Source organism: Cyprinus carpio, chromosome B20, assembly GCF_018340385.1.
Source record: "Cyprinus carpio isolate SPL01 chromosome B20, ASM1834038v1, whole genome shotgun sequence".
Taxonomy (NCBI): Eukaryota; Metazoa; Chordata; class Actinopteri; order Cypriniformes; family Cyprinidae; genus Cyprinus; species Cyprinus carpio.
The window spans coordinates 20,890,333-20,914,494 of NC_056616.1; the positions used below are offsets into that span (position 1 = coordinate 20,890,333).

General features: G+C 36.3%; 1 protein-coding gene across 5 annotated transcripts in view; it reads left to right on the plus strand.

The window, feature by feature from the left end:
* LOC109055566 (nuclear receptor coactivator 1-like) overlaps window positions 1–24,162 on the plus strand; it is a 50,586-nt gene that overhangs the window by 20,775 nt on the left and 5,649 nt on the right. For 3 of the 5 annotated variants that reach the window (XM_042746602.1, XM_042746603.1, XM_042746605.1), the window contains 17 exons: window positions 3,687–3,853; window positions 12,032–12,138; window positions 12,292–12,469; window positions 12,947–13,126; window positions 13,390–13,488; window positions 14,630–14,770; window positions 15,724–15,871; window positions 15,950–16,925; window positions 18,522–18,687; window positions 18,790–18,972; window positions 19,075–19,195; window positions 20,046–20,217; window positions 20,305–20,607; window positions 20,840–20,938; window positions 23,164–23,560; window positions 23,675–23,849; window positions 23,954–24,140. In XM_042746602.1, coding sequence (XP_042602536.1) covers window positions 3,687–3,853; window positions 12,032–12,138; window positions 12,292–12,469; window positions 12,947–13,126; window positions 13,390–13,488; window positions 14,630–14,770; window positions 15,724–15,871; window positions 15,950–16,925; window positions 18,522–18,687; window positions 18,790–18,972; window positions 19,075–19,195; window positions 20,046–20,217; window positions 20,305–20,607; window positions 20,840–20,938; window positions 23,164–23,560; window positions 23,675–23,849; window positions 23,954–24,140 — 3,799 coding nt within the window. Of the gene's footprint in view, window positions 1–3,686; window positions 3,854–9,389; window positions 10,013–10,992; window positions 11,058–12,031; window positions 12,139–12,291; window positions 12,470–12,946; window positions 13,127–13,389; window positions 13,489–14,629; window positions 14,771–15,723; window positions 15,872–15,949; window positions 16,926–18,521; window positions 18,688–18,789; window positions 18,973–19,074; window positions 19,196–20,045; window positions 20,218–20,304; window positions 20,608–20,839; window positions 20,939–23,163; window positions 23,561–23,674; window positions 23,850–23,953; window positions 24,141–24,162 lie in introns of those variants that run through there. The other 2 variants (XM_042746607.1, XM_042746606.1) reach the window with 2 other exon arrangements.

Sequence of the window (24,162 nt, forward strand, 5' to 3'; positions counted from 1 at the left end):
AGTTTGGACACTTCATTTTTTAAATCAAATTTGTGTTTTTTTTATATATATATATATATATATATATATATATATATTATATAATATAGTATATATATATATATATATACTGTGTATATATAGTCTGTGTTATATATATATAGATATATACTGTGGTATGTATATATATATATATATATATTATATTATATATATATATATATTAATATATATATTTAAAGTGTTTAATAAAATAGTCTGTTAAATTCTAGAATAAGGGCGACAGTTAAGATTTTTTGTTTGTTTACCAATATATATATATTTTTTAATTTATTTATTAAAAAATTATTTTAGTATGTGGGTGACAATTTAGACACTTTAATTTTCACAGCATCTGTTAATTTATTAATGTATGAAAAAAAATGTTTCTGAACTGTTTTAATTAGGGTCTTTTTATAAATAACATTTTAAATATTTGTTTATTAAAATAGTCTTTTAAATGTTAGAATAAGGGCGACAGTTAAGATTTTTCATTTGTTTACCAAGATATGATTTTAAATTTTCACAGCATTTGTTAATTTGTCAATAAATTAAAAAAAAGCTTATAAAAAGTTTTAAATGTTAGAATAAGAGTTACAGTTTAGACCTTTCATTTTTACCCCATTTTTGTATTATTTCTTTCTTTCTTTAAGTTTTATTGGGTTTGCCAGTAGAGTAAAGGACAGTGGGATTGGGAATCAGCACATAACCCAGACCAGATTCAATCCCTGGTCTCTGTGCACAAAACAGCCTAATAAATAAAACTAAAAGCTAAACTTAATAACTGAATAAAAATAAAAATAAAACATCCCAGAAATATCTGTCACGAGAAAAAAAAAAAGTGGATTGTATTTAGGTGTAACACAGCAGGCCAGTGCATTTTTTTATTTTATTTTAAGGTTTCACAGTTCCAGGAGAACTGGTCTGTCTGGATGAGTGATACTCTTCCATAGGGCCTTGGCTGGGCTGATGTAACAGCATGTTTCTATAGCAACCCCACGCAGCGCCCTGACCTGTGTAAGCAGCGCGCCTGCGCACAACCTTGGCAAGGCGCTGACCTACTTTCTCTGCTGTCTTCTCCCACACACACACACACACACACACACGTTAACATGTTGCTCACACTTGCAAGTCATTCGTATGTACATGCACTCGCTCAAAAACAGATAAGCACTTTCCTCCATCCTTGAACACGTACGGCAGCCGTTGATCACACATGCGTGGCACACGCGCTCACACGCGCACTCTGGAGGAAAGCCAGAGCTGATTGTTAGTGTCTTTAGTTCTGTAAATAGCCATTTTTTATTTTCTGCTAAGCAAATAATGTAATTTTGATTATGAACCAGGCAGAATTATTTATTTCCTTCCTGCACTGGGAGACCTGTCTTAATAAATGCATATATTATGTACATAAACACGTGATAAAATATATAAATATATTTTGAATGTTATTGTAATTTTTTTGATTTGATAAAAAATATTATAATAAAATATTGCATATTTAATTTGTAATGTTTTATTGTTTTCATTTACAAAGTAAAGTATTTTAGACTTTCGAGAATACTTTCCATTCTTTTTACATATACTTCTATTTAAGTTTGGGGTTGGTGAGAATTTTTTTATATATTTTACTTTCGTTTATAATTTTTTTTATTTTTTTATTTAATTTTTTTTTTGTTTGGGGTTTGTGTCAGTCTGTTTTAATATGTTTTTTATATTTAAGTTTGGGGTTGGTGAGAATTTTTTTAATTTTTTTAATTAATTTTTTTTTTGATGAAATTGTATTAAGCTGATTTAGTGCTCAAGAATATTATTGTTAATATTGAAAACCATTATGCTGCTTTATATTTTTGTGAAAACCATGATGCTTTTTTTCTAAATTCTCTAGAATTCTTTGATAAATGATACTTCAAAAGAGCAGCATTTATTTATCCTCGCACGTGTACAACAACCGTTGGTCTATGACACAAACTCGCGTACATGTTCCTATACTCTTTAAGCGTTAAAGAATAAACATGAAACTCCCTTATTCTGTGTCTTTAGAATCCGTCCGTTTCTGTCAAATCTTTTCAGTTGCTTTTAACATGGTGTACGCCTCCAGTTTCAGCGCTTTTTCACCTTGCCATCGCTGATCTTTTGTTTTTGACCGGATGATAAATGGGCTCAGATCTGAAGCCTTTGCATTCCATTGATATTTAACATTACTTGACTATAGCCCCTGACCATCTGTCTTTCTCTCTCCTATTCAGCCGCTCTCTCTCTCAGTGTCTCCTCTCAGCTTGATAACCCATGTGCAGCATAAGCCTTTGAGGAATGCCTGCTAGTGCAAGGACTGTACGCAGCCCAACCCTTATTAGCTCAATGATACGTCTGTGTTAAAGTGTGTGTTTTAGCCTCGCTCTGGTTCCAGGCCACCCACAGTTTGTCCCTGAGTGCACCTATAGTCTCCCCTCGCCCAGCATTCCTCCTTTCAACTGTAGAATCCTCTGCCTCTATCAGGTGGCAGAGCGCTGAGACCCATAATCGGGGTTCAGGGGCTGTTTGTGATCATAGTGCTCTTTGAGCATCATGAATTATTCAGGGCCCAAGTCCTTGCAGAATGCCCACTCAGCCTCTGTGCCAAACTTTACCACTTCAAGGCTTTGTCTTAAAAACATAACAGAGCAGCAGCAGGTTGGCTTTTTTCTTTTGTTTATTTTTATTTTTTTTCTCCGAGTGCAGTTAGTTGTTCATGTGCCAGCAGAGGAAGGGAGAGCTTATTGTAAGTCTCCTTTTGTGTATTGAAATGAGCATTTCAAGTCATTTTCAACTAAGAATTTGATTCATGTGTTTTTATTTATCTATTTATTTATTCACCACCACCCCAGGTGACTGAGCACTTGATAAATGCATATTGTATAATATATTTAAAAATATGTATATAAAAGTGCTCACCAAGCCTTATTTTATTTGATAAAAAATAAAACAAAAATATGGATTATTGTCAAATATCATTATAATATAAGATAATTATTTTCTATTTGAAAATATTTTAAAATGTAATCTTAAATGTAGCTTTACACAATTTCTATAAACTTCAGTATCACATGATCCTTCAGAAATCAAGAAACAATTCTTATTATTTTCAAACTGTTTTGCTGCTTAATATTTTTGTGGAAACCATGATATATAATATTAAGGATGATGAATAGAAAGTTCAAAAGAACAGTTTATTTGCAGTAGACTTTTTTTGGTTTAGAAATGTAAGTCACTTAAGTCAAAATGTAATGTGTCCTTGCTGAATTAAAGTACTTATCTTTAAAAAAAAAAAAAAAAAGTAATCATTTTTAATAAATAATGTTTTATGTACATTTAAGTTTGTATTTTCTAATTTAGTTTGTAAAGTACAATGCTTTAGACTTTATTCTTTCAAATGAGTGCTAATGCATAAATGCAGTGCTAATGCAGCGTTATATTAAAAATGTACATGTATTTCATTTTATGTACATCCTTTCTCACAGTAATGTTCATATATATTTCTTTCAAGTGAGTGCTAATGCATAAATGCAGTATATATTTAACAGTAATGTTCATATCATGTATGATTGTAAAGTACAGTGCTTAAGGTTCTTTTAAATATGTTCTAAAAATTGTACAATTCTCTTTGTTTGTTCCTGTTTGTATGGTAGTGTGGAGAAGCGACGGCGTGAGCTGGAATGCCGCTACATTGACGAACTGGCTGAGTTACTGTCAGCCAACATGAGCGACATTGCAAGCTTGAACGTGAAGCCGGACAAATGCCACATCTTAAAGAGCACTGTGGACCAGATCCAGCAGATCAAACGGCGCGAGCAGGGTGAGTAGCCAGTGTCCATGCTTTTCCTTTGGGGCTGTGCGTAGGCTGCGCACAAGTATTTCCATATATTTCCACAGTACAGACAGGAAATTGACACTGCAAAAATGTTAGTGTTTATTATGGTTGGTTTGTTGACATGCCTACTCTGATAAGAACTTGTGTTCCTTCAGTCATCTTCAAGATAAATTAGCATAACAAGAAATAAAGTGAAATGTATAATACGGAACTAAAGGTTTTATTCTGCTTGTTAGACTGGCTGTAAATCACAGTGGTGAGAACGACATTGTTTGTTCGGCACTCCTTTTTTAGGAGCTTCTAAATGCATAGCACTTTTACTGAGAAATTTTTGGGGGGCCCAGAGGATGTTATTATTTGCTTGCCTCTTTGGTTTGTTTTAATCAGTAACTGGACAGAGCTCTTAGACAAACGTGTATTATGTCCAAGACACAGTCAGTGTTTAAGTAAATTTTTGAATTTCTGGCGAGGTGTTGACTTCCTGTACACCGTTAAAATGTTTGGAGTCAGTAATTTTTGATTAGATTTTTAGAGATGGTTGTATTCTGCGAGGATTGATTCAATTGATTAAAAGTGACAGTAAAGACATTTATAATATTGCAAAAGATTTATGTTCCAAATAAATGCTTTTTAACTTTATATTCATCAAAAAGATCCTGAATAAAAGATTTCATGGTTTTCAAAACAATATTAAGCAGCACAGCCATTTACAACTCTGATAATAAGAAATCAGCTTATTAGAATGATTTCTGAAGGATCATGTGACACTAAAGACTGGAGAAATGGCTAGAGTAAATTACGATTTAAAATATTAAAATAGAAAATAGTTTTTAAATTGTAATAATATTTCACAATTTAAACATTTTTCAATGTTTTACTGTACTTTAAATGCAGCTTTGGTGAGTATGAGAGACATCTCTCAGAAACATAAATAGTAGTGTATTATTGTATAGTAGTGTAGAATAGAATTGTATATATGTAGAATATTGTGTATATATAGAATAGAATTGTACTATAGAATAGAATTGTATAATAGTGTTAATAGAAATGTTGTCTGTGCCTTATAAATTTCTTGTATGGTTCATTTGTAGCATTCACAGAAGAAAGAAAATATTACGGGTTTGCAGTGACATAAGCATTGAATGAGTGATGGTGGTTTTTGGCATATGTATTATGTTGAGTTCACTTAAATACATAAATAATTCTTTTTGGCATTTTGTGTTTAGCAATGCCATAAAGCGTGTAGTGGGCACAAAGGCTGAAAGACTGACAGAATTTTTGAGCACATTTATTTATTGCAGTTATTGCATCTGTTATCTTTAGTTTTTCTTGCGTCACTTTGTTATCATTCAGTTGATTTCATAAATGTCTGTTGTCTTGAAATATTAGGCTATATTTGGATAAGTCTTGCTGTCAGTAGACTTCAGTTTCCTCTCAATGGTTAAATATTTTCTAAGACCAACCAGTCAGACCTTGAATTGAGTAAAGTCCTTGGGAACCAAGCTCCTTTTCCTTATCATTGATCGTTTTATTTGTTAGGAGATTATTTTTGGTTGACCTTAAAGCTAAACCAATGTAGTATTAATTTAATTGGCATGAAACTCGCTGGTGTTTAGATTTGCTTCAGCAACTGACTTGTTTTGCCGGTGTTGTCACTGTTATTTCCAAATGAGAGGAAGCTTGAGAACTCTAAAGAAAACTGAAGTGTGAACAAAGCATGTCGGCTTGCTCCAAATCACCCCTGTTAGATCTCGTCATTCTTCATTTTGACAGTGGTAAACATGTCATCTCATGATTTGCAGGCCTAAAAAAAGGTTTTGTTGGCATGGTAAACTAAGGAGCCCCTGGAATAGTGAATATCACTTATGCAAAGAGGCCACGAAAGGATGTTTATCCGAAGATCTAAAAATTAATCAATGTCAGAAGGCTGTGGGATCTGCATATTAGATGGGCAGGCACTGGCTAGCACAAACATTTTAAGCTGTCTCTAGTTTCTTTGCAGGACTGTAATGTATACACCATAATCCTTTAAAATGGCACTTGACAAATAGCTGCTGAAGCCGCTCTGCTATATCTGGCACATCTGCATGCGCTGCAGGAGAAAATACATTATTATTATTCTTAGCTATTTTAACAAAGCAGTGGGAATTGGGTTAAATTGTGAAACATAGGTGAGCACAGGAGAAGGTATGGCTTAAGCAGGAAGTGTGATTAGTCTCTATGACTTTGTGTGACCGCTTGTGCTAGGGCTGGGTGATCCGCATTTGTGAACACAGTGTGCACCAGTTATACTTTATTTTCACATTCGCATAATTTCCACCATTTTTGTGGACATATGATTACAGCATGTTATGCTTTCACACACTTCAGGTAGATTTGTAATGAGAAGCATTTGTAGACCTGTAGTCAGAGATTTTCCATCAACACTTGAGGGTTTAAGTCTTGCAAGCGAAGAAATTAAGTCTTAAGTACTGTAATTTTACAACTCTAAAGTAGTATGATTAATATTCTTATAAAATAATATTTATTGATTTGACAGTTCAGTTGTATTTCAAAAGAAGCATGTGTCTGTCTTATAATAGTTTTAATAATATACTTTTAATTTTTAATTCTAAAATTTTATATTATTATTATTATCATCATATAATCGCTGAAGATTCTCAGAGTTTCAGTTGATAAGAAAAGTCAAAATAAATTTAACTTGTATACTATTCAAATTTTTTGCTGGTGGTATCTGAGATGTTGAATATTGATAATTTTAAAGGTATTATTATGATATTTTAAAAGTTATTAAATTGCACAACTCTTAACAACTCTAAAGAATATAAATTAAATGTAAATTATTTAATTTATTTGTATTGAATATTGTATATAAATAAATAAAGTGGAATTTCATTGACATCATAAATCAATAAATCATTATCCCAATTAATTAAATCAGAAATAAAATCACAAAACCTTTTGAATTAGTTGAATTTTAAAATAAAATTGATTTAAAATTAATAGATTTTTGTTTTGTTTTTGAGTCTTATGCTCACATAGTCTATCCTGTTAGTGCGCTCTTAAGGAAACTTGACAGATCTGTTATTATCTGCATTATAGGGTGGTTGTGTACGCACACTGCCAACTCACATTTATGTTCAAACTACATGTAAAAGTGCATGTAGCATCGGATGCACTCATTTGCTTGCCTCTTTGGTTTGTTTTAATCAGTAACTGGACAGAGCTCTTAGACAAATGTATATTATGCCTCATTTGCTTGCTCTCGTTCTACAGTTTGTCACCTAGAGTGCTGGCCCCTCTCTGTTTTCATTCAGAGCCTGAGGAAAGGGGGGCCGCAGGGGCGTGCGAGAGAGCAGCCAATGGTGACGCTGCCCTGCCCCCTGACCTTGTGCAAGAGAGGGCCTCTCGTAGACCTCAGCTTCCCCTCTCTCCCTGCGAGAAAGGAGAAACAGGAACTTGCCGCCCCACCTCTAATATCCCTGCTTTAGCGTGGTGTTAATGTTGTCAGACAAGAACACACTTTCACCTCATGAGCTTAAACTTTCAGATGTGTACCAATGTGTTTACCTGGACTGTCACCTGAAGGAGCCTCTTTAGGCCTTCCAGTATGACAAATAATACTGCTCAGTGGTAGAAGTGTGTCAATTTATACCATAGTAGATGTGAAAGAGATGATGAAACATTGAATAATGTGGAAAAAAAAGAGCAGAATGTGTCTTGGTAGCCATTTTTCTATTGAATTTCCAGTAAAAATAACTGTAATCATGATTTATTCTGTCACCATAACATAATTATCAAGATTTTAATTAAGCTGCCCCTCTTTAATTTTGGTCATCAGGTATATCAGCTCAAATTCTGAAATACAGTAGTAAATTCTTCTGATCTGTCATGGAAGCATTGCAATTTCAAATTTTTTTAGGCTCCTACACATCAATCCGTTCTGTTTGTACGTATGAAAAAGGTTGTTGATGTGTTTGCCGGATGATATGAACGAGGACACTAGGACCAAATGTCACTTTCAGTTGGATGAAGTGTACATCAAAGACATTTTTCACATTTTATCCATGCTCTCATTCAGAACAGTGCACTTCATTAACATTCCAGCCCCTCAGAAAATGCACTTGAAAAAAATCAAAATCCAATTCAATTTGAAACCTGAGAAATGAAGTCAGAGAGCAATTCCCATGGCAAAGGTCATGAAAACTGGCAGCCATTAGCTTTGTTTGCTCGCTGTGAAGATCAGTGCTTGGGTGAAATTGCTTGAGTTATTATTCAGCTCGTTTTGAGCACTGTGTATAATGATAGTAATTTATTCACTTTGCCAATTTTATGTAAAGTGACAGGATGCATTTAATAGGAGGAGAATCTTTACGCACCTCACAATTTGATCTATTTCAATTCAGTGAATCACAGTCTGATTCTAGAATGATTCTTGATGCATCACAATTGTGATATTTAAACATATTATACCCCTTTTTACAATATGTAATATAAGTCTCTGGTGTCCCCAGAAGACTTATATTAGTCCCCCAGTTAATGAATGGAACATTGTAGCACACCTCCCATCCAATAAATCGGAATAGGCTTTGTTACTTTAGAAGACTCAGATTTCAAATTCTTATGATTTTATAACAGTATTCAAACAATAAATGCCATTTTGGTGCCGTGTAATGTCGAGTTACCAATCGCTGTAGCACCTCATATCAAGAGAAGCGGCAACGTGAAATTCACGTGAACTGATCATTTCCTTTGTTTTAATACTCAATTCAGCACGAAATAAACAAGAATAAACATCTGAAGGTATTTTAAAAGAAAGAGTACAACTTACCGAAATCTGTATCCTGTCTCATGTAATCGCTCAATCAGTGTTTCAACCACGGAAGGTTGTCAATATAACAGTTTGTAGACAATATATTAGTTTTGGGCAATATACTCAATTTTCATATCGCCCTATCGTCAGCCTGTGAGATCGCCGATACACGATATTATCGTTCTAATTTATTTAATTATTTATTTACATTGCAGGAAAAGTGAACCAACTCCACCGCAAGGCTAAAAGCAGTCTAATGTTTTTATTATGACTGAATTTGTATATATCTTGATGATAAATTAATAGAAACATCATAAGTTACTAATTATATATCTCTGACTATTGTCAATACATGATACTATCGTCTTATCGCCTCAGCCCTACTATATATACATATTTGTTGTGTAACGTCACATTTACCTCAGAGAAAACATATTTGGTGACCATAAACTCGTTAGTCAGCTATCAAAATGAGCTCTAGAGAGGAGTATTTAGCTAAATATATGCACCATATAACATATTCATTTAATTTTTTTGCTGTTCTTCGATATTTAATTTATGCTTAAATAAATTCATCAAGTTTTTATTACAGCTACAATTTGAATGTTTATATTTAAAAAAATTGACTCAGAATTGTCAGAATTGAATCGAATCATGAAATTTGTGTCAAAACCCATCCCTACCATAAATGACAATCAGTAGCACCCCTCTCCTCAGCAAGTGAAAGAGTTTAGTATTGTACATGTTATTATTTCAAACAGTGTGGGGTGAGTTATGATAGTTTCATTCTTATGGTTAGGGATTTGAACAAAACAAATAGTAATGGTGATGCATGCCTTGGCAAATAGTAGAAATAAATGAATTGTGAAGTATTTTGCTTTGATTCAACTGTTTTCCATTTGAAAAAGAGTAGGAGCGTTCTGGCAGATCTGTATCTATAGGCCAGCTGTCTGTGTATGTGTGACACACCAAACACATAAAGCCCTTACATCACACAGATCGGAAGCCTTCTGTTATGAGATCAGGTATCGCCTGCCACACCAATGCCACATTAACGCTGCTGCCATGGCAGCTGGCTGTGTTTCAAGTGGGAGTGGTGTCAGAACGTTGTGATTGATTGCCAGGGAGGCTAATTGTGGGATTGACTGGGACTCCCATTTGTATTCATTTGTTTAGGGCTAATCGTGAGGATGTGGAGCTTGGTACCTTTTCTTACTTGTCCTTCCACAGATTTTCCTAAGATTTTTCCACTGACTTCACTTAACCACATGTTGACTCATTTCACTCATGAACTGAGCTGGACGATGACATCAACGAACTGACTTTAACTGGTAAATTGAGTGTTTACTATTGCCCTCTTGCATTATCAGTACTATTTTCCTGTTTAATACTATACAACTGCTTTGACACAATTTGTATTTTATAGTGTTATATAGTGTTGTCAAAAGACCCAGTACTTCGGTACCAAGTCGGTACTAAAAAAACAAAAATGTTACGGAACCAGTTTTTTTTTAAGTACTGGTGGTACCGAGTACCCGGTCAACACGGTTCTTGGTGCGCTATCCGAAAGGTGCACAGATGCGCTCTCTTCATAAAAGCACTGAGATGAGGAGACCTCAAAAGGAGGAAACACACCAAACTAACAAAACACTCTGTTATGCCGATAAGTGTGAGAAAAAAAATGACACTTTCCCCCAGTGCAGAGAATGAGTATTGATCAATTAATTTATAGGAATTTATAAATTAATTTATTTTAAATTATTTTGATAATTTTATTTTACTTAATTGATTTGTATTTTAATTACGCTAATTTATTAATTAAAAATATGCTTGATCGTTTTTTTTTTTTTTATCAATTCAAAATCAAACCAAAATGATTGTGATACTTGACTAAATTTTGTGATGCTGAACTTGCTTCAAACTTGAACTTGTTGTGATTTTGTTGCAGCATGTGTTGTTTACTATATTTAAATTAAATAGTACAATATAAATGTATGTATATATATATATATATATATATATATATATATATATATATAAATATATATATATATATATATATATATATAAAAGCCTTATCCCAGCCATCAATCTGTATGGTCACACTGTAAGATATCAGCATCAGCCATCAAAATATCCACATCGACTGACCGCTATGCAAAATAGAAAAAAATAGCTGTGTGGACATTTGAGGTTAACTCTGTCATTCCTGTTCCTTACAACATATTGGCCAAGCGACGTCTCTGTAAAACCCCTAAAACTCCTATCCCCTCCCACCAGACTGACCTCATTTTAAACTTTCGTGTTTCAGAGTTCAGAAAGCAACTAACAAGACAGATGTTGCCGCCGAGTTGTGCGCTCTGCAGAAGTTCCTCGGTGAGAGCTACATTGCTATTATGTGTGTAAATACAGCGCTCGAGTTCTGATCTAAATTTAGACTTTTCTTCAAGAAGTCTCCACTTAAAATGCAGCCCAAAACAAACAGTCTCGTCCGCTCTTCTCTCCAGCTGTTGGACTGAGCCGTGTTCTCATGCAGTCCTTCAGAAGCTTTGATCTCGAGAGGAGAAAAAGGTTAAGTAGTTTGGCCGCAGAATAGTCATTGACACTTTATATCAGCTCTTTGAGTCGAACTGGGACAGAAGTGACCGAATTGTGACTCTTCGGTCTCAAGCTTTTCTCAAGAGTGCTCTCCGCACTTACTGTGGCTGGCTCCTGTCCAAAAGTACCACTTTGGTCACATTAGTCTTAGAGAGGCTTCCGCTGTGTAGCTTTCATCCACCCAGTCCAAGAGAGGAAGGAGGACAATAGTGAAATTATGCATGTTTTTTTGTGTGTTTGTATAAGGCCACTTACACATTAGAAAGCTCCTATGGATAGGGATGCATATTGGTTTGGAAGGTGTGGAGGCAAAAATCAAAACAAAACTGTGAATATGTGTTTCACTGTGTTATCGCTAGGATTCAAATATCTGGGGTTGGTAAGATTTATTTTTATGCTTTTTGAAAGAAGTGTCTTATGCTCAAGGCTGCACTTAATTGATCAGAAATACAGAAAAAATAGTAATATTGTGAAATATTATTGCAATTTTAACAAATGTATTTTTTTTCAAGAGTTTTTGATGAACAGTAAGTTTAAAAGAACAGAGTTAATTTGAAATAGAAATATTTTATAACATTATAAATATCTTGACTGTCACATTTATGCATAATTATTATAATTAAATGATTGATTAAAAATGTTTTTTTTAATTAATATTGTGTTTTGTTTACTGACTCCACTCCACTGAAATTTAGATGTATTTGGTGTTACTTACCAGAAATTTAAACATGATGTTCTTTGCATGTTCACAGAAAAAGCAGCTCTGATGTCTCCAGATGATGAGGTGCAAAAGAGTGACATATCGTCCAGCAGTCAGGGCATGGTGGAGAAGGAAGCCCTTGGGCCACTTCTCTTGGAGGTATGTTAGACTTTTTAAACTCTTTATCTGTAGAAAAGACTGATATTGAGAATTTTCATTCTCTCCTCATCTGAGCCTGGCTCAGTTACTATGGTTGGGAATGACAAAATCTTATTTTTGTCTTCCGTCTCTGTTCACTGTCTGTTCCTTAAGGCCCTGGATGGCTTCTTTTTTGTTGTGAACCGCGAGGGGCGCATTGTGTTTGTGTCTGAGAACGTCACCGGTTATCTGGGTTATACCCAGGAAGAGCTGATGACCTCCAGCGTCTACAGCATCCTTCATGTGGGTGATCATAACGAGTTTGTGCGCAACCTGCTACCCAAGAGCCTTGGTGAGTCTCTCGGTGAGAAGGGCCACAGTAAGAGGAGAACAGTAGATAAAGATTTAACAGAAAATTTTACACCTTACCAGACATGATGCGACGTGACACAGTTACAACTACTCAGAAGATATTTGATGATTAATGTACAGCTTTGGCGAGTAGGAATTTGGACCAATGAGATTTGCCATTGTCATCGTAAACTTAAATTAGTACTTAAATTGTTTCCATATTTATGTATATTTGTATTTTATAACCAACGGAGATATGGGAGAAGCAAGATGTACAAGCTGTTTCTTTTGTGTTAGTTGTAGAAAAAAAAAGCTGGTTTAAAAACGAAAGGCAGGTAGGGTTCTATGTTAATCATTCACTGTAAATACTAGCACAAAGGTTAGAGGTCAACCTCTTTCACTTCAGAGCTCAGTGGCACTCCACTGGTGGTCTTTATCTCACACTTAACTCACCTTGCACATCTGTGTGTGTTTTCAGTAAACGGTGTGCCATGGCCTCAGGAGCAAGGCCGAAGGAACAGCCACACGTTTAACTGCAGGTTGCTGAAAAGGCCTCCAGACGAGGTGGACACAGAGAACCAGGAGGCCCGTCAACAGTATGAGTTCATGCAGTGCTTCACGGTCTCTCAGCCTAGAGCGGTGCAGGAGGAGGGCGAGGGTGAGACCACACACACACACTCATAAAATCATACCCATATAAATATTTAGCTTAGTGCAAGGAGTCTGATGAAGCTGTCATTGACACGCTAGTGTTCAAATGTAAAATCAGTTTTTTATTTTGGGGTTCACTAATAATAATTCTTCTATATTGCATTTTTCTAATTTAATTATATTTAATCATGTTCTGCACAGATTTATGATAATATGTTCGGTATGTGTTGCATATAGCACTTTAAACTGTTATGTCTCTGTTGTCCACAGACCTGCAGAGCTGTTTAATCTGTATAGCATGCCGAATGCCCCGTCCACCTCAGATCCCTGTCAGTACAGAGTCCTTCATCACCAAGCAGGACCCTACAGGTAGTGTTTCATTATATACACATACATACTTAGTCTCCGCTGCTAGGACTTGTTGATCTGGGCACATTATCATCATGTAGGAGCTCATGCGGTGTTATTGTCATAGGCTAAACCAAAGACAAAAATATTGAAGTAAAAATAGAACAAATATTGCAAAACAGAAAAACGTGGCTGAAATAGCTGTAGCCGAAATCTGAAGTTACTATAATAAAGATGGACACAAGTGTTCACACAGAACGTGTTCTTAATTGTATTAATTGCAGTGAATCTAAACATGTTAGATAGACTCTAGATGGTTTTTGCAGTACATCTCCCTGTTTTTTCAGCATCTTATTCTTGAGATAATGATTTTGATTATAAGCACTTTTTAAAATGCATCTCCAGACACATTTTATTCCATTTCATTGCTCGTATTTTTTAAATGTCACATCAACAAGCGACAGGTGCATTGAGCTGACACATTGTTTCTGTAATTCCTGTCTAAATACACACGAGTTTCTCCTTCAAAGAAAACATGCTTAGTTTAGTACACTACTGTTCAAAAGTTATTTTATTTTTATTTTATAAAGAAATTAAAGACTTTTATTGAGCCAGGGCATATTAAATTGATCAAAAGTGATAGTAAAGACATTATAATTAAATATAATTAAAATATAATTACATAGAGAACAGTTATTTAAAATTTTAGTAATATTTCACAATATTACTGTTTTGTTGTAATATTTGTTGTATTTTTGATCACTTAATTACAACCTTAGTGAGCATAAGAAACTTCTTTCAAAGGCTTTTTGAGTAAAATAATAAAACAAAAAAATAAAATATAAAACAAAAAATGTCAAATTAAATAGAAAAATAAAAAAAAAACTACAACAGTAAGAATTGTTGCTGTAACGAAGTAGTGTCTCTAGTCTTGAAAGCCTTAGCAGCAGTGGCAGAAAAAGAGAAAAAGAGCTGGAGAAGAAGAATAAGCATGCAGACTGAATCTGAAACTATGTTCTTTTTCTGTTCTTGCAGAAGGAAGCACAAAACGGTTTGTTGTTAAATCTGTGATTTGTAAAGCTTCCTCCTCTTGAACCTGAAGTGCTGTTTACATAATCTAATGATCTTTCCCGGTGTTTGATTTGTGTGTGTGTGTCCGCAGGGAAAATCATCTCTATTGAGATGAGTGCTCTGAGGGCCACAGGCCGACCAGGTTGGGAGGACCTGGTCAGGAAGTGCATCTACGCATTCTTCCAGCCTCAGGGCAATGAGCCCTCCCATGCCAAGAAGCTGCTTCATGAGGGTGAGTACATTCACTTCCGTTCTAGCCATTTTGAGTAGTACTTAACATTTTAAAGCAGTAATGATCTGCCCTTGCATTTCTTTACCTAGAGAATGACTATTTATGATTTATTTAATGATTTACACTCACAATTTGATTCATTCACTCATTCAAGGTGTTCTAATCTGCCCAATGTGGCTGCAACCAACAATTATTTTGATAACTGATCAATCTCTGCATTGTTTATTTTTTTTGTTTTTTTTTTCAATTAATCCAGTAGCCAGTTTTTATTTTCCTCTGTCAAAAGGTTATAAAAAGAAATGTACATTTATGAATACAGGATATACATTACAGTTTATAATATTATTTAATATAATTTAAAATAACGGTTTTCTATTTATATATATATATATATATATATATATATATATATATATATATATATATATATATATATATAAAATATATATATATATAATATATATATATAAAATCATATTTATGCATTATGCAAAATATATATATATAAAATCATATTTATGCATTCCTGTGATGGTAATTCAGAATTTTCAGCAGCCATTACTCCAGTCTTCAGTGTCACATGATTCTTCAGAAATGATTTTGGAGTTCTAATTTGCTGATAAAAAACATTTCTTCTTATCAATGTTGAAAAAAATGCATTTTTTGTTACAAATGTTTTAAGCATTAATTATTTAATAAATTAAATAATTCATTATTACATTAATTAATTAATCAATTATTGTATCTTGCCGAATGAAAGAATTCATTTTTTACAGCAAACTTTTGAACTGGTAGTGTTAATATGCAGCATACATGTGGATTTGTCCTAAATTTAGAAGACAATTATAGTAAGCAAAAGGCAATTATAGTTAGCAAATGAGGCTCTAAGTTGATATTTGTAAATGTGGTAACTCTAAAACAAACACATTTTTATGCTCTGTGTGCGTTGACAGTGATGACCCACGGCACGGCCATCAGTCCTCTGTACCATTTCACACTCAGTGACGGGACGTCCCTCAGTGCGCAGACACGCTGCAAGTTCTGCTGCCCCCCAAATCCAGATGTACAGCCCTTCATCATGGGCATTCACACTATAGACAGGTAGCTGATGATTTCTGTTTCATTTATATGAGCATATCACACAATACATATGTTTTTTGGATATAATGTGTGTTTTAGGGAACACAACACTGCTAGCTCTCAGGAAAACACTACCCCCAGCCTTCCGTCTCCTGCTGCCCCTCCTTCCCGCTCACCTGCCCTGCAGCCCTCCAGTGACCTCAGCCTCCATCTCAACAACAGCAATGGCACCTGTGCCACTCCTGGACCCCCCACACCCACTCCACCAGGCTACCTGACGCCCAGCCGCATTGGGCCCTCCCAGCAGGTCAGCAGCCCCTCTCCACTTGGCAGCCCTCTCACAGCCACCCCTACCTCATTCATGTCGCCCCGACCTCCACGGGGCAGCCCGGGCCTGGCCAGCAGCCCACGCGTGCCAGGTTATCCTTTTTCCCCCTCGGCGCCCGGCATCCACTCGCCCGCTGGCGGACTGACTAGGCAGCAGTCTGGCGGCGACAGTGTCAGTTTCTCTCTCCCCTCTCCCTTACCCCCCAGACAGACTCCGACCCCCAGCAGCTCCCCGGCACATCAGCCCCCGGCTAAACCGCCGGAAGCGTCCGCTGATGAGCCTAAGGCCGCTGCAGTGGGCAAACCCAAACTTAACCAGCTCTTGGACAGTGCCCCTGAACATGACTCCCAACCCCGTCCCGTGCCCGTGGCCCAGTGTCCGGCTTCTCACAGCAGTCTGACTGAGCGGCATAAGATTCTGCACCGCCTGCTCCAGGACAGCAGCCCTGCAGATACGGGCAAGGAGCCTGATATCAAGAAGGAGCCTCCGACCAGTCCTAACACGGCCTTGGTAGCACGGGGACATGGGAAGGAGCCCCAGGACCACCAGCTGCTACGCTTCCTGTTGGATACGGATGAAAAGGACCTGGAGGACTTGCCTCCTCCGGCTGCCCTCAGCCTCAGTACGGTCAAGGTGAAGGCAGAGAAGAAAGGGAGCAAAGAGAACGTGCCCTGTGCTGCTGCTGCCCCCACCACCACCGTGTCTACAGTCCCTTGCTCGCCTCAATCCAGTGACAAGCCCAGCCCGGTATTTACATCTTTAATTCATTATTTGTTCTTAATGAATGAATCTAAATACGTTATGGGAAAAAATATTTTATGCTTTTTTTCTATGTACATGTTACTATGTTACTTAATGTCCTTTTGCCTTTATTAACATTTTTGATGGCCTTCACACTTTACAGTACTGTTCAAAAGATTGGGGTTTTTGAAAAGAAGCTGCTTGGTCAGCATTTATTTGATCAAAAATACAGTAAAACAGTAATGTTGTAAAATATTATTACAATTTAAAATAACAGTTTTGTATTTTAATGTTTTAACTTATTCCTTTGTTGGCAAAGCTACATTTTTAGCAGCCATTACATCAGTCTACACGATCCTTCAGAAATCACTCTTATTTGCTCTTTTGGTGCTCAAGAAACTTTTTTTGTTGTTTATAGTTGTGCTGTTTTGTAGAAACCATAACATAAAATAAACAGCATTTATTTGAAATAGATGTTTTTGCAACTTTATAAATTACATTTTGAACAATTGAATACATCTTTGCTGAAAATGATTAATTTCTTTAAAAACAACTGACCCCAAACTTTTGAATGTTCTAGTGTTTTCACTCCTGAGCTTTTAAAAAGTCTGGCCACGAATAGGATGTTTGGCTGATGGAAGTCTATTTTGACAATTTACTTTTTCTCAGAATTAATCTCAGCACCAAAATGACTATTTGTTAATGAAGATTCTCTTTATTTCATAAGTGGTAATGAGAATGAGGTAAAAAAACAAAACAAAACAAAAAACAATGCACATCATGACAATGCTTAAACAATTTTAATTAAAAAATGCTGAAGAAAGCTTAAGGAATTCACAGTATTGTATTACAATAGTGTATTTATTATAATGTTATTTCAGAAGGCTCGGGCTTTAACAACAAGGTCAGTTTTCAATTGTTTTTGTTGAATCTTGCTACATGTTTTAAGGTAATGTTAAAAGCACTTGATATAGTTTTACACATTTTTGTCGAGTAAAATTAGATTTTAATTGCCATTTTATTCAGTAAAGCTGAATAAATGATTGAATTTGACATGAAGAAATGTTGTCAAAAGACAAAAACTGATTAGCATTACAAATAGTATAAAAATATAGCTTGCCATTAAAGCAGGGCACAAATGAAATTTTGAAGGGCCACAATTTCTGACATGGTTTTCCACGCAATAGTTTAATGTTTCTTTATGTGGGCAAATATCAATATTAAATAGTGTAATTGCTCACAGTACCCTGATCTTTTTCAACTTTCCAAAAGTCGCTGCATTGCATCAAACTCTTCTCACCTTTGTGGCTAGACATGCCCACACCTCATCATTCATGTCACAGGAAATGTCTCTCAGTCTTTCATGAAAATAAATTCCAGCTTCAAACTCAAACTCCCCTTCAGTGTCCTACTGAATATTAATGATAGGCCTTACTCTTGCTGTGTTTACTCTGTTACTGTGTTCTTAAACTCTCAAACCCATGTGTTGATTTGAGGCAGTCACGTGTGGACTTTGTCTTTCTTGTGCTCTGGTGTGCCTTTTGATGTTGATGACCTTTGTTCTCATTTCCACTCCACCGCTGTGTGTGTTTACATAAGTAGCAGTTTCCCAGTACTGATCTGGACACTTTGAACCAGCTCTTGCCCACTTTGAGAAGCTCTGTGGGGGGTAAAGCAGTAGAGGAGCCAGTGCTTGTCCAGCCCATTGAGGATAACCTTTCCATCGGGTTGAATGTGAAGAGAGAGTCACCAGGAACTTCAAGCCAAGGTGATGCCCATCCCACTGGAGTAATAATAAAATTCATATTTCATTTGTCTTAAGTCCTCAATAACTGCTTTGTCCTCCTCCTTTGTCCACCTCTCTCTGTAGCATTCCCTGATGGATCAAACCTCTCAAATCAGTCCTCTTTTGAGTTCTGTGACCCCTCCACACCAAACCAGGGTCAGGTCCAGGTGCCGGATCTTGGGCAGACAGACCCGTTTCAGCCACCCAAGGAGAGCAACAGCCCCTTTGCCAATCCAACCAGCCTCAACTCTTTCAACACCAACACAGGTGCAGGATTGAACGTGTCACCATGTTTGAAAACAGAAACAGTTTGATTAGTAAATGAAGGGGAGAAGACTGTTAAAAAATTTCTTGTCTCCTTTTATACAGCACTGGCCAAACTGGAGCTTCCTGAGTCTCAGCAGTTCCAGCCCTTGTCCCTGGTTGAACCAGTGACCTTCGATAGCAGCTTGGGTAACCAGACACAGGCCCCTCTGTCCTCTCCTCAAGAGTGAGTGTTTATGAATGTCATACAGTAATTCTTGATCATAATCAGGCTGCAGAAATGAACCAAACAATTTGATTAATATTAAAATAACACAATAACAATTTATTTATATTTTATTGTAACCTCTTTTTTTCTGTCCAATTTTTTTTATTTATTTATTTATGTTTTTTTTTTTTTACATGTATTGTATACCCTGGTTTTATTGTTGTTGCTAACAACTAAAATAACCTATGTAAAATAAGACAAATTATCTAATAATCCCAACATTTCTTTAAATTTTTGGTGGTGGAATTTTAGTTAAAAATATAATTATAGCCGATATAATTATATAAATTATATAATATAAATATATATTTTTAACTACATTAAGTAGCAGTGTTATTTTAGTAATATTTATGTGATGATACATTACTTATTAATATTTTTCATTGGCCTTTATTTTTTATATTTTCTTTAAGTTTTAGTCATTTTTGTGCTTGTATTGTATTTATTAATTTGTTTTTGTTTAATATTTCTATTTTTGTTTTAGGTTTACATTTGTGTTTACATGTGCAAAGAACATTCAAGTAAATTATCTCTGATTAATATCAATGTGTAACTGTTATTTTATAACCTATTAGCAGGTCCAATGTTAGATAGAAATATTTATATTTCCAGTCACAATTACTGCTATAAATATATCTGAGTCACAAGGAAGCAGATGTGCACTTTCACCCATATTCTACTTACCTGCCAAATCAGTTAGCTGTGCAACATAACATAGAATTGCCAGCTGCTTGCCCAAAGTTCCTTTCTCCTCATCATGATCAGAATCATAGATTACCTCTGTTGTTGTTTTTTTCTCTGCTCTAAGCAGGCAGTGTGTTCCGTGTCCGCTGGATAAGATGCTGTGTCCGCCCACCACTCCCGAGGGCTGTAATGACGAGAAGGCCCTGCTGGAGCAGCTGGTCACTTTCTTGAGCCGCACCGACGAGAGTGAGTTGGCCGAGCTAGACAGAGCGTTGGGCATCGACAAGATTGTTCAAGTAAGTATTATAAGTAAAACATTCCTCTCATACCTTTTGCAAGAACAGTGTGTCTGAAGGTTGACTGGTTTACTGTCTCGCCTACAGAGTGGATGCCTCGAACCTGTCACCCAGACCTTTCCTCAGTCTCAACCTCCAACACCTGTACCTATGGACCCCAAGTTGCCCAGCTACCCCTCTCAGTTCCCCACCTCACCCTCACAGTTTCCTGCTGAGATGGGCACAGCACAGGGCATGAGTTTCGGGTCCCCACGGATGGCGTTTCCAGGCAACGTGGGCATGACGGTGCGGCCCGGCATGAATCGAGCTCCTGGTGTGCCCAACCAGCTGCGGCTACCTCCCAACCAGCTGAGACTCCAGCTCCAACAACGTTTGCAAGGCCCGCAGCAGGTAGAGCTTCAGCTTTCACTTCATTGTGTAATAATAAATGTGAACGCACAACTTCTCAATCCCCCTTTTGGATTTTCTTGCGCTGTGTAACGGATCCAGTGAATGCTTTTGATTTCACCCTTTCGAATAACATGCTGTGGAACTAACCTATTCTTTTGTCGAGTGCAGCTGCTGAGCGAACGTGTGATTAGTTGCACTTGTTTAGTGGTGATATATCTCCTCTCTCCATCAGCTCCAGAACAGGCTTGCGGCCATGGGCCAGTTCCCACAAGGGGGGCATGTTGCCATGGGGATGCGTCAGAGCATGCAGCAGCCTCAGATGCCCTCTCAGGTTAGCGTCACATGCACAGAGACAAATTCTTAATGTCATTTATAGGGGTGTAAGCATTTGCTCTGACAATGGTTTGATTTGATTAGGATTGTTTATCTTGGATTTGAATCTTGGTCACAATTCAGTTTGATTTGATTAGTTTTGGTATGGTTCATAATTTTTTTTAATATGCTGACAGTACAACCATTGCTTTTTGTTTGTTCAACACATATATTTATTAATGTATGTATGTATTTATTTATTTTAAACCTAAGTTATACATATATTATTTTTTATAAATATTGATATTGATATTCATTGATAGTATTATTTATAATTATTAGTAGTAGTATAATTAAAATTGTATTTTATATATATATATATATATATATATATAGTGCCCTTCATACGTATTGGAACAGTAAAGACACAATTGTTCTGTTTGCTGTGGAGTCAAGAAATCTGTAAATATGATTAAAAGGTGAATATGAGACAAAACTACAGAATGTCACATTTTATTATTGGGTGATCCAACACAAAGATGTTTTACCAGCTAAGAAGATCAGCACTTTTAGAGTTTCATCTCCCTATCTGATGTGAGCTTAAGTATTGGAACAGTTGCCTCACAGGTCTTTCTAAGTGTTCAGCTGTGTCCTGTTGCATTAATTCTTCAGATATTAAAAGCAGGGAATGTGTCTTATCAGATATATCCATTGCTTCTGCATTCTAAGTCTTGCATTTGACGATGACACACACAAACCAGGATGGAGACGAGGAAGCGACTCTGAAAGAAAAGCAAGCAATTTGGATGCTAAAAGAAAAGAGGAAGTCAATTAGAACTATAGGAAAAACAAAGGGCATGGAGAAATCAAGAGTTTGGAAACTACCGGCGACATCAGCAACCAACGACAACCTGATCGGCTGAGAAAAACAACAATAGTTGATGACAGACAACTCATAAAAGCTGTGAAAATAAATTATTTTAATTTAATTTTAATTTTAATTTTACTGATGACTTAATGTATGATGGCAGTAGCAGAATGAATTTGGAAGGGTACAAAATCATCTTGGCTACCAATATTCAAGAAAATGCCACCGAACTCATTAGAAAGCACTTCATATTGGATCAGGACAATGACCCAAAACATCCTGCCAGTTCAGTCAAGGACTTTATCAGGGCAAAGAAATGTAAAGTCTTAGATTGCCCAAATCAGTCTCCAGATTTAAATCCGATTGAGCATTAATTTCACCAGCTGAAGAGGAGACTAAAGACAGAAATTCCCCAAAACAAGCAACAGTTGAAATTGGCTGCATTAAAGGCTGGGGAAAAGCATTTCAAAGCATAAGACCAAGAGTCTGGTGATGTCTATGGGTTGCAGACTCACTGCTCTGATTGCATGCAAGGGATCTGCAACTAAATATTAGCTTTTAATCTTTTACATCTGCCTTAAATTCAACTCTTCCAATACTTATGCTCACATCAAATAGTGGGATGAACTCTAAAAGTGCTGTCCTTTTTATTTGGTAAAACATGTGTGTCGAATGACCTAATAATAAAATGTAACATTCTGTAGTTTTGTTGCATATTCATCTTTTAATCATATTTGCAAATGTCTTGATTTCACAGCAGAGAAAGCAATTTTGTCTTTACTGTTCCAATATTTATGGAGGGCACTGTATGTGTATATATATATATATATATATATATATATATATATATATATATATATATATATATATATATATATATATATATATAGTTTATACATTTTAGTAATAAAAATATAATCAGTATTATTTGTATTATTATTATAAATAAGCTGGTAGTATTTATAAATGACCTTAGGTGTGTATGTCTATATATAGAGAGAGGAAATTTTTTTATTTTTACACATTGTTGATATATTTGTAATATTAACTTAAGAGATATATACTGTTATTATTATAAATTCAGTGTTTGATTATTAACATTATTATACAGACTTATTAAATAACTTTTTAATAATTATAATGTATCAATGCTAAAGTTGTGCTTTGAGGCATAAAGCATAGAAAAATAAAATTACTAGTATTTATATACATTTACAAGAGCAATGTTTTATATAAAAATTTAAACATTATTATTGTTGTTGTTGTTCTACAGAAGGCATTTTCCATGTCAAATTGATGCATCTGTGCATTTTTACATTCAGAATCATGATTTGTTTTTCTGTATGTAACTGAAAGCTCCGTCTTCTCTCTCACAGCCTCCGCTCAATGCTCAGATGATGGCCCAGCGGCAACGGGAGCTTTATAGTTTCCAGCACCGCCAGCGGCAGCTTCTGCAGCAGAAGGTCATGCTGATGAGGCAGGGGATGAACACAGGACCTCTGGGGGCTCAGCGAGTTCCTAAGGGCCCCCAGCAGCAACAGCCACCACCACAGCAGCAGCTGTTCGGCTTTCCTCCAAGCTACAACGCCGTGCCTGGAAACACCCCTACCTCCCCAAGCCATTTTAACCCCATGGGAGGACCTCTGGACCCCAAGCTGCCTGCCAGGGGGGGCATGGGAAACCAAGGCATTATGGGAGGCATTCAAGGGCAGTTTGGGGGGCCAGTGAACACTCCTGTTCAGCAGGGGCTTTTCCAGCAATTTGGGGGGTCTGGTATGTCTCATTTGTAAGCTACTGATTTATCATCACCAGGGTTATATTAATAACAACTTTTAATGCTTCTATAACGATGCCTAAAAGATCCAGTGTACAACTTGTCTCTCACAGGCATGATCCAGCAAGCAGATCCATCCTTCGCTCCTGAGCTTAGTCCAACCAGCCCCCTGCTTTCACCGCAGAACTCCACCTCCCAGAGTCCTCTGCTCCAGCAAGCGCAGCCTCCACCTGTTTATCCATCACCTGACATAAAGAACTGGCAGCAAGGGGCCATGAGCAACAACAGGTATGGTGTTTGATATCAGTCACCAAAAGGTCACAAAACTGTATGCAATTTGTTTTTATGTGTATTAATCTTCATTTAAACCATTTCTTCTTGTTTTGTGTCAGTTTGTATAACCAGGCAGGCCAGCCTGTCTCTCAGAGCTTTGGGCAGCAAGGCGTGTATAACAACATGAGCATCACCGTGTCAATGGCTGGAGGGTCAGGAGCGGTGAGCACTCTACCTCCTATTGGACCATCTGTCGGCATGGGCAACAATAACCTTGGCAACGTCACTTCAATGTGTAACGATCAGGTAAGATGGTCATTGGTTATTT